The 11,201-nt window shown below is 38.7% G+C and overlaps 1 protein-coding gene across 8 annotated transcripts in view; it reads left to right on the top strand.

The window, feature by feature from the left end:
* Cast (calpastatin) overlaps window positions 1-10,888 on the top strand; it is a 114,870-nt gene extending 103,982 nt beyond the window's left edge. For all 8 annotated transcript variants that reach the window (XM_029485008.2, XM_029485007.2, XM_029485011.2 and 5 more), the window contains 6 exons: window positions 741-833; window positions 2,218-2,253; window positions 2,755-2,847; window positions 4,301-4,369; window positions 8,456-8,517; window positions 9,581-10,888. In XM_029485008.2, coding sequence (XP_029340868.1) covers window positions 741-833; window positions 2,218-2,253; window positions 2,755-2,847; window positions 4,301-4,369; window positions 8,456-8,509 — 345 coding nt within the window. In that variant the 3' untranslated portion in view covers window positions 8,510-8,517; window positions 9,581-10,888. The remainder of the gene's footprint in view (window positions 1-740; window positions 834-2,217; window positions 2,254-2,754; window positions 2,848-4,300; window positions 4,370-8,455; window positions 8,518-9,580) is intronic.
* The last annotated feature ends 313 nt before the right edge of the window (window positions 10,889-11,201 follow it).

Genomic DNA, 11,201 nt, shown 5'->3' on the forward strand with positions numbered 1-11,201 from the left:
ATCCTATATCAAGCAAAATGGAAGCTGAAGAATGACTTTGGAAATATACATGTCGGAGCATGCACATGCCTGTGCATGTTCATGTGCATAGGTGCATGCACACAAGTCATACACAAAAAAATAATGAAAATAATAAAAGAGAAGGAACTTTATGAGCATCTGAGGCAATGTGACAAAGACAGGACATTGTTTTTATCGTTCTATCATTATTATAGGATATTGAGATTAACTTAACATATATTTTAAAACCTGAATTGTGATGCTGCACAAAGGTGTATCCTTACTCCATAGAGACCAGGGAACCTCACAGGTAGGGATACCAGCATGGGCATGGCTGGCTCAGTCTCATGTATGCTCAAGCATCAGTATCTCCTGTTTTGCTCCTTTGCAGTGCTTTAAAATGGAGGTATAAATATTATCAAGGCATTGGGACCTGACATTTAATATGAAAAGCAAAATTCAATCAGAAAAAATAATTTATTCCTGTGGCTTTTAGTTCCCAGTAAGGTTTCTGAGTATAACTGTTTGATCCTTTCAGTTGAAAATTCACAGATTTGGCCGACATATAGAAAAATAAGGATTCACAATTTTCATCAGCTCTCTGCTTATCATCTGTTTTGTTGCTCGGTTCCTTATGTTTGGCTTCACAAAACTATAAAAGAAGTAGTTTCTACACTTTGAGCTGTATTTTTTAAGTGAAGAAAGAAATGAACTTTGCTTTTTCTCTTCAATGTTTGTAGGAGAAAATCAAAGCAGAGCATAGCGAGAAACTGGGAGAAAGAGATGACACCATTCCCCCGGAATACAGGCATCTCTTGGACAATGATGGGAAGGTAAACTATTGCAAACGGCCTAGATGACACCATCCCCCCTGAATACAGGCATCTCTTGGACAATGATGGGAAGGTAAACTATTGCAAACGGCCTAGATGAGGTCGCTGCTCTCAAACCTTCCAAGTAGAACTTCTCTGGAAGTGAATGGAAGCTGCACTAACATAAAAGCACATCGTGACTGAGTACTTTTAATGTCCCACCAGAGGTGACAAACAGGCTTTCTTATCCCTCTGCTGTATCTACTTGAGATAGTCTTATTAGATAGTCATGTTTTGGGCCCTGCCATAAAGTTACTGTTGAATAATGCTTACTAAGTCATAATAATGATTTCAAAGAATATATAGTTAAGAATTAAATTTTTAAGGAAAGTCTCTAAAACTGATGGAAGCAATGAGATGTAAAAGAAGCCGTCTGTGTGTGGAGAGCAGGTGCGGGATGGCGGAAGAACTGCGAGGCCAAATAAACACAACAGTCCATACCCTGGATACCCTCTCCCACAGGAGCCCCAGCTCTAAAAGCTGGAGTACAGACAAAACCCTCTCCGGAAGCACCAGGTCTCTTTCCTCATCACACAGGCCCATCTGACTGCCTCCCCCTTTCTGTTGGATCTAACTCTGCTTTAGTTGTTAGAGGTTGAATCATTCTTCCCAGGCCTGCTCATCAAATGGAAAAAGGGAGTTTAAGCTCCATCGGTGTGCTCTGATGCTATGGGTGGGGCAGCCCCTCCCTGGCCAAAGCCTTGGTGCCCTAAGAGTGCTTTGTTCCTGCAATGCTGTCTCCTGCTATCAGTCACCATCCCCTATGTTGATATTACTACACCACCCTGTTTGCCATCATTGGAGGTACTTCATTTATTGCCCTTGCCTTAAGATGGATGAGAACCCTCTAAGTTAGTGATACTTGCAATTCCTGCCTGAAAATCATCTTCAGATCTTTTGAAACTATAATGCGCATCAGGCATGGTAGAGGCCTACAACCAGTCGTTTGGAAGTCTAAAGAAACATGGGAAGTTCAGCCTAGGCAACTTAGATTTTCTTTTCTGTTTTAAACAAAATAATAACAACAACAAAACAAACAAACTGGAATGTATCAGGCTCTAGATTCATTCCCAGGACCACCCAAACCAACCTATCAAAAACCGCAGTGATCTGGTGGTAATAAATTTTAATACCTGGGACCAGAAAAATTCCTACATAGTCTCTGTGTACTTTCAGAATCAGATCTTTGCATCTGGCTACTGAAATGGCTATGAAAGTGAAGACTTAGTAGAAATCTGGGTGAGGTGCCCAGTTCATCAGTTTTGTATAGTAGATGCTCACTCTAAGACTAAAGTGAACCTAAATAGAGATCTGTGGTTAACCAAAACACTACCTTGTTTTTAAGGACAAACCAGAGAAGCCACCGACTAAGAAAACAGAGGTAAATACTATGATGTATACTTTCCTTGTTTTTATTATACATGTAGTTTTCTTTTAAACTTTAAAGAAACTAAAATTTGTTAAGTATCTTTCTCCTGTGCCAATATGTGCAGATAAGCCTATATTGCTAACTTTATTTCCCACAAGAACCTTTTAAACGTAGTAGCAGATTTCCAAGTGAGAAAATTTGTACTGAAGAATGTAACATGACCCAAGCATGGTGGCACATGCCTATAACCAACAGGGGGTAAGGAAAACGGGACAGTAAGGAATTCATAGTTGCATAATGAGTTTGAGGTTGGTTTGGACTACATGAAACTGTCTCAAAAAAAAAATAGAATATGGGAAAATAAAGATGTTTAGGTTCCCACGCTTTGTGTTTCCTTTACCTAGTAATTTTAGGAAATAAATGCCAGTGAGCTTTTCTTCTTAAACGTGTTACTTTTAAATATGAGGGAATTTGCTTTATAGCTATCTTCATGTATTTCTACTTACATGTTAGAAACCTGATCAGGACCGGGACCCCATTGATGCCCTCTCAGAAGATTTGGATAGCTGCCCCTCAACTACAGAGACCTCAAAGAATACAACAAAGGTACTACACTTTTTCATACTGATTTCTTTGAAATACCCATCTTTTTAGAGAAGAATGAATAGAATAATGTTATAGAGAAAGTTAAAATGAAGTTATAATTCTACTTCCCACGACACTATTATTTAATGTATTTCCTTGTTTTTGCCAGTAAATAATTTTACAAAATTGTCCTTATGTTTTGTTACATCGTTTAACAACATTTCATCAGGGTTCTGCATGTGGTGTATAACCTCCATAGCCATCATTTTTGGTTGCTACATTGTTTTTTGAGTCACAAATAACTCTGTGCTCATTTTGCATGGCAGTCTTTGACCCCCCCCACCCCCCCGGCCCTCTTCTGCCCATTTGTTGTCTGTAATTTCCTCTTGTCCCCTCCTGGTGCAGCTGGCTGACTTAAGACTTTTAATGGCCATTTCTAGTCTTTGTCCCTTCCTAGGCCAGCCTAGCAGCCTTTGAGCACTCTCCCGGCATGTGGTCACCTGGTACCAGCTCCCTTTTTCCCATTGAGGGCGTTACTTACAGTCATTGGATCTTTGATTTCTGTGCTCAGATTAGCAGAGTGCTGATATTTAATAAGTGTTCAAACATGTAATTTGAACTGAATGAAAACCTAAACCCATTATTCTTCCCATTAATACAGTTTAATAAAATGAATGAAAATAAATGTGTAATATCATAGTTTCGGGGCACTTAACCTATAAGAACACATCTTGTAAATCACACAGAAGGAAGGGTAGATGTAACAGTCTGTTCATCATTGTTTCAACTGCTTTTAAACACAACTTATGGCTGCATCTTCATACCTTCCAAGTGATTTAATTTATTGCCTAACTCTACCTTCTACTTCTCTCTTCTGGAAACTCCTAACTAATATTTCTGTTTTCTTCTTTCCCTCTTTTCTTCTCTTTCCCCTTTATTTCCCATTCTATCCCTCTCCTCTCCTGTTTTATCCTCACTCCTTTCCAATACATTCCTTCCTTTTATGTCTTCTTTTTGGTAAATGTGTTGTGCCTTTGCAGGCAGTTTCTATCGTTACTTCCATTTCTCTCCGTATCACTGAAAACAGGTGTTTGTGTTTTGTTTTCATTGTTTTCCTCAATGGCACATGAAACTCTGGCTATGTAAAGAAAAGCTTTGATTTTTCTGGACCTCTGGTTTTCTAAAATAAAATTGTGGTGTATATTTGGGGTTCATGTTATGAAATGATAGGATATGTGAAACACCTATGTGACCCCGTTTTCCTCTTATTTGTAGCCTTTTAAATGTCCTGCTTAAAACATAGATATATCCAGTTATTTTAAAAATAAGTACCAAGCTACCCATTTTCATTCAGTAATGTTGGGGGATCTAGGCTGCTAGGAAGAATATCCTGGATTCATCTAATGGCAGCATGTAGTCAGTGTCTCCATGGATTTGTGATGGCAGAAGCCTCATTGCATTTCCATTGCTTTAGGAGAAGAGCAAGAAGACTTCAAGTTCCAAAGCATCCAAGGATGGAGAGAAAGCAAAGGACTCTTCCAAGGTAAACATGGTCATAAGCATAACAGTTGACAAGGAAGTGGGATTCACTCTCTTAGGCCTTTAGCTTGATAGTGTAAGCTATTTAGAGCAAAAGACTTTTAAATAATAGCTATCCCTTAGCGTACCTTGCTTAAAAGAAGAACAAAAGTAAGCTCTTGGGTGCTGAAGTGATGGCTGAGGTGTTAAATGCACTGGCTGCTCTTTCCCAGCTAACCCTGAGTTGTTCCCAACAAGCTTACAACCATCTGTAACTCAGGTTACAGGACATAGGATTCCCTCTTCTGGTCTCTGTGATCACCAAGCATGCACATGGTGCATGATATACATCAGGAAAAACACATAAAATTTTTAAAGGGGCGGGGGGACTTTAAAGATTTTAAAAGTTTGTTAAATTGGAGATTTAAAATTAGAAATGCATATTGTGTTAAATATGTGTGTGTGTGTGTGTGTGTGTGTGTGTGTGTGTGTGTAACTCATGTTTTGAAAATATAAATGAAATGTGTCCTTAACATAATTCAAGTGGCATGTGGTTCTTGCTTTTATTTAAGGGCCCTCAGAGCCTGTGATTCACATGTGAAAACATGGAAGTTGTTCTGATTTTTTGATGCTATAATAAAACACCCTGCCTAAAGTACCTTAGTGGAGGAAAGTTTATTTGGCTTCCACTTCCAGTGATCATATTCGGTCACTGAGAACAGTCTGAAACCCAAGCAGTGACTTGAAGCTGAAACCATGGGAAAACACTGCTTGCTAGCTCTGTCACAGACCCCTGCTTAGCTAGGGCTTTGGTGGTGGTGGTGGTGGTGATGGTGGTGGTGTTTACAACCCAAGCTCACTTGTACAGGGACAGATGCTGTCCACAGTGGGCTCAGCCCTCTTAAATCAATTAAAAATCAAGATTTAGTTCTCCACAGACATAGGTGATATTTTTTGTAAAATGTAGAATGCTGTGGGGTGGGGAGTTAAGTGGGCCCATGCTGGGGCATGATGGGTTGTAGGATGGGTCTAGTATAAAATGAAGTTTATTTGGGAGCATGGGAAGGGGAGTAGAGGCAGAGAAAGAGGGCACAGAGAAGGACAGAGAGAAAGAGGGGGAATGAGAGAGAGACAGAGAGACAACGAGAAGAGGCTGGCCAGAAACGCATGGACACAGTGGGGGGAAGGGGGGGACAGAGGAGGGAGGACAGGAGAGAGAGACAGAGATGCAGAGACAGAGACTGAGAGAGGACACAGAAAGGGGCAGGGGTCAGAGAGAGAGAGAGAGAGAGAGAGAGAGAGAGAGAGAGAGAGAGAGAGAGAGAAGGGTCAGAGAGAGATGGAGAGAGGCCAAACAGTCCTTTTATAGAAAGCCAGGCTCCTACCTGGCTGTTTCTAGGTAACTGTTGGGCAGAGCTTAGATGGAATGCTAACAATACCCACAAACCAGTCTGAACTGAACAGCCTCTCAACTGAGAATCCCTTGTCAGGTAACTCTAGGCAATATCTAGATGACAGAGCTAACTAGGACAGTAATTTATACAATGAGAGAAGATATCAAAGTGTTTCCAGTTCAATGTATTTGTTGGACAGAGATTAGTAAATAATGAGACAATTTATATAATGGCCGGCACTGTGCCACTGTATAGCTAAGATAATTAAGTTACAAGGAGAGTCTGAGTCGGCTCCGTGGTTTGAAAAGCTGTGTGGTGTTATTATTGCTTTGTTTCTGTGGTGAGGCGGTGCTTTATAATAGGAGTCTTTGGGGGTCAAACTGATCATCTCATACGTCAGGAAACACAGAAGAAGAGATGGGGTGCCACAACCTTGAGTAACAGAGGGGCACACCCCCAATGCCATAAGAACATCAAGTAAGGCCCTGGCTTGTCTATAGCACCCCCCAGGATTTCCACCCCAGGGCCAAGTATATTACACATGGCTCTTTGAGGGGCCTGAAATATCCAATTCATTTAGCATATAGTTGTGCAAAGTAGAATAAAAGCTGATGAGTAGAAGTCACAGGTTCAAGCTTACATAACTTATATAACTACAATCTTCTGACAATAATAAAAATTAAAAGTACCAACTTAACAGTCTAGTGTATCCACATCTCTCTTTTATTTTTGAAATTATAATTAAATCATTTCCCTCTTCTCTTTCCTTTCTCCAAACTGTCCCATGTGCCCTTCCTTGATCACTTTCAAATTTATGGCCTGGTTTTTTTTTTTTTCATTAATTACATCAACGCTTCTTAAGAACAACTAGTGAAAACTTCATGCAATTGATTTTATCACAGGATACAAGAACTTTATATATCAAATAAGTAAAAACCCTTATCAATTAATTATAATTTTTAAAGTACCTGATCAACCCATTAATTATAAAAATGTTTGATCAATCCATTCACAAGAAGTAGAAAGTATAATTGCCCTACACAGTGGAGATTAGCCAGCCAGCCTCTTCTCAGTGCAAAAAGAGGATAGGGTCACTGTGGAATGGTGAGACACTATCATCTTAATTCCAGCAATACTTCTGCATTTGAAAAATTGTCAGGAGCCATAATGAGACAAGCTAGTAACTAGCAGGAGATCTTCCTGAGATAGCCTGCTTTGGATTATTACATAATCTGTGACAGGTTCACCCTTATTAAGCAAGGCTATAAGGGATTCATTGTAGGAAAGATTCCTGCTATTAATATGCATTTCCTGTTATTTTTAAACATATATAACGATCACTAAGTAATACCACACCCCTTTGGAGCAGATCTCTACAGATCCACCAAGATGCTATACAAATAGATGACTTCTTAAGTTTTGATGATCCTCTAAGAATTCCTAAAATTATATCAGTGATTATTAAGCTCTTTTATAGTGTGAATGATATTAGGTCCTTTTCTGATAGCTAAAACTGCAATGAGAACTCTGCCAGTCTCTCAAGTGTCACCAGTTAATTGTTCCTAGATAGTAACTAGACTTTCTCCTACTCAGAGCACGTTCCTAGAGGTTATAAACAATTAACCAAGGGTCATAAAAAGGGAACCAATTATAGGTGCTAAGACAGGAGAGAAAATATTGCCTGGGTTTATCTATACAAAACTTCACTAATAACTTAGTTACGGTTTTCATTCTGCAGTGAACCTGTGGAGCTGAGACAGGTGAGGGATGTTTAGCCAGATAATTACTCCTAATGGATACGTGTGTAAACATTCTCTGTTGTAAACTATTGCAATTTATGATTTGATTTTTTTGTGTGGGAACTTATGATGAACTTTGTAACATGCGACCATGTATTCTGAAAGCATTATAAGTACTGAAGACAAAGAGAAGAGAGATTTTTTTCCTTTTCCCCTCCTGGAAGAATCTTTTTCCTTACTAGAATTTTTGCCCTCTTTCCCTCTTAGAGAATTTTTCCCCTTCCCCATGTAGGATCTTTCTGCTTTTCCCCTCAGTTAGCTCCATAAAAGCTTTAAAAGTTTCATAGGAAACTTTTTACAACTTAGTAATAAATACTATAATCACTTTTCTAAGTGTCCATTTTTTCTTCCTGTGACTTCCAACTAGCAGGCTGAAAGTGAGAGCCAAGCAGTTCCTGCTGAGATAGTACGAAGGCTATTTACTTAATCCGTTGCTATTTGAGGAAGAGGTGCTAAGTGCCAAAAACTGCAGTTTTTGGCCTCAGAGGATCACCACAGGCAGGTCAGCTACAGTAGCAAGAAAACTTATTATTATACAGCAACCCTAAATATCTTGTAAAACAAAGTCTTATCCTCCAACGATGCTCTTCCCCCTCTGCTGCTTCAAGAATCTACAAGAAAGAAGACCCCACCCACCCCCCACCGGGGCTGGCCCCAAGCAAAAATTTTATAGGGTCCATTAAAAACATGTTTAAAGTGAGAAATTTAGGATTAAGACTATTTACAGCTTATAACTTAAAAACTAAGGAAAGAACAGAGCATGTCTGTGTCAAATGAAGAATATAGCCCAGGCCACCCTCTCTGCCTTCTGTTTGGTCCATATCCAGGAGTTCATTTTCTCCTTCTGTTTCCTGGTGAGTTATTGTGCAGTGTTGATTTAGAAATAAAAGCACTCACTATAGCTTTGCTTCCCCTTAGAAGACAGAGGAAGTGTCCAAGCCAAAGGCTAAAGAAGATGCAAGACACAGTTAATGAATTTGGTAAGTTGTGTTTCCACTGTAAATAGCAATAACTGCCTTCTAGCAGCTGGCACCGTAGGGAGCCAAAGGCAAGTTTCTCTCTTGAGTATTCCACACTTGTTCCTGTTCTTAGGAACCATAGCAAAGTTCAAAGTATTCCATTCCCTAACAAGCACTAAAGGGATTATTGTACTACTAGAACTTTTCTTTTTAATCATATGATTAAATTACTCTTAAAATGGCCTGGCAGTGGTGGTGGCTTTGATCCTATCAGAGGCAGAGGAAGGCAAAGCTCAAAAAGTTCAAGGCCAGCCTGTCTATAGATCGAGTTCCAGGACAGCCAGGGCTACACACAGAAACTTGTCCTTAAAAAAAACAAAACAAAACCAAAAACCCCAAAACTCTTTAAAGGACTCAGAGTTTTAAAGAAAATCATACACCACAAGCTAGTTCAATCTTTGAAATATGAATAATTATACAGATTTTTTTCTTGCAATGTATTTGTAGCAAAATGGCAGTAACTGATATCTGAAATACAAATGCATGATGAGTGGTAGAAATCACAGTTTGGGAATAAAGGCTGTTTAACCTGTTTTTGTTTTGTTTTTTTTCTTAATTCTGAAAGAACAATGATGGATTCTGACCCATTCTTCAATAGGTGGGTTCTGATATTCCTAAAAATCATAAAATGAAACTGCATGCTCAACAAAGCCTTAAAAAAACAAACAAACAAATAAAAAGAACAACAACAGAAAAGAAAATAAGAAATGGGGTTGGCATGGTGAGGGATGCACATGGTAGATTCATGGAAGTTGCCCTCTGAAGTCCACATGCACACTGTGGCATACATATATTAAATGAAAATGTAAAGTAAGGTATTTTGATTTTTTGGTTTCTGTTTTTTTGTTTTGTTTTGTTTTGTTTTGTTTTAAACTATGGGTTAAATGACCCAGCTCTCTTACCAGGATCCATTTCATTTCCTATAGCGCAGTTAGTACACCAACAAAAGCTGCTCCACATTTCTCAAAGTAACTGATGACCTTATATTAACAACCTACTCACTCATATTTCCTTTTATTTTAAGGGTATCTGAATAGAAATTCTTCAGCTGGTGGATGGTGACTTTTGAAGAACAAAGGCCTTGATGACAGTTTTTTCTGGGTGGTTTCTGGACAGTGGTATTTGTTATGTCTTTTGACATTTTAAACACTGAGTTGTTATTCTTTTCCAGAACAAAACTGAATTTGTCTGCTTCACATGTGTTCTGTATTGAGTATTGATAAACTTCAAAGATTTTTAATTGCCCTTAGATGGGAGAAGGAAGCTTTATATTTGTAAGAAATATATTTGATAGTTTCTTAAAACACCAAAAATCCCAGAAAGCCTTTACAAACCTTTGCACTTTATATATACAGTGCCTGTAAATCTCATTAGTATTTTTGGTTTGCACTAAATCTTTTTTAGCATTTGAAAAATAATGCTCCCAACTTCTGTCAGTATTTCGACTTCTTATTATGTCTTTTTCTTCAGCTTTGATGTATCTTTGGGTTACTGTTGATAAGTCAAACATGAAATATTGTATACTCGGTGTATAACTCTTTGGGGGATGCTAATAAATTAATGATAGATGACCCAAGGTAAACCTTGGGAGCATCAATCTCCTTTCCTGCCTGAACTCTACTTTCCTAGGAATGAGGACTTCTACTCATGGTCAAACAAGACACACTGAGACTTGAATGAAGCTAGCAGAAAAACAAAGCACAGACTAGAGTTTAACGTACAACTTTTAGCAATAAATTGGGGATTCTTAGAATACTCATATGGCTTGAAATATCCGGGTTTACCATGGCATTAAACTGTGGTTTCCACCCTCTACATGAAAACCAGATCGAAATCCTTTGCTTATAGTCACTTGCCACATTGTCTAAAGCATCTTTATCAAATACAAAACTCAACTTCTTCCAATGCGCGTATGTACATACAATGTATACACTGAAATTTAAAATCTGCTGCTATATCAAGGCAGGTTAAACTATCTTAACATCTTTGAATGGTACCTAAGATTTTTCTGAGCACTGCACTGGTATCATTGATGGAAAATTGATAAACAGTTAATTCCATTTCTACTTCCTAGCAATGAATGCTGGACGAGATGTCAGGTGCATATAAACCAGACTTCAACTTTCTTATTTCCAGAAATCACAGCCTTTGTTGCCATCAATGTAAAGATTTTACTACGATTTAATTAACTTTACTAAATATAACTTACATCATGAGCAATTCCCAGGGGATAGGTAAGACCAAGCAAAACATTATATCCATAATGAACATGATATTTTGTTAACTCTCTAAAATTACTCTCTACAAAACATGCATGCACCTCTTAGATTTCAAATGCTACCCACAAAAGTATTTAATTCCCAGTCTTATAAAAGGGACAGTCACTATTCTGTTTTTAAGGCACTGATAAGAATGTACTCCCTGGGCGGTGGTGGCACACGCCTTTAATCCCAGCACTTGGGAGGCAGAGGCAGGCGGATTTCTGAGTTCGAGGTCAGCCTGGTCTACAAAGTGAGTTCCAGGACAGCCAGGGCTATACAGAGAAACCCTGTCTCGAAAAGCAAAAAACAAAACAAAACAAACAAGAATGTACTCCCTGTCTTAGATAGGTTGTACTGCTGTAAACAGGCACCATGACCAAGGCA

Source organism: Mus caroli, unplaced genomic scaffold (genome assembly GCF_978045245.1).
Source record: "Mus caroli unplaced genomic scaffold, Mus_caroli_1 scaffold_15, whole genome shotgun sequence".
Lineage (NCBI taxonomy): Eukaryota > Metazoa > Chordata > Mammalia > Rodentia > Muridae > Mus > Mus caroli.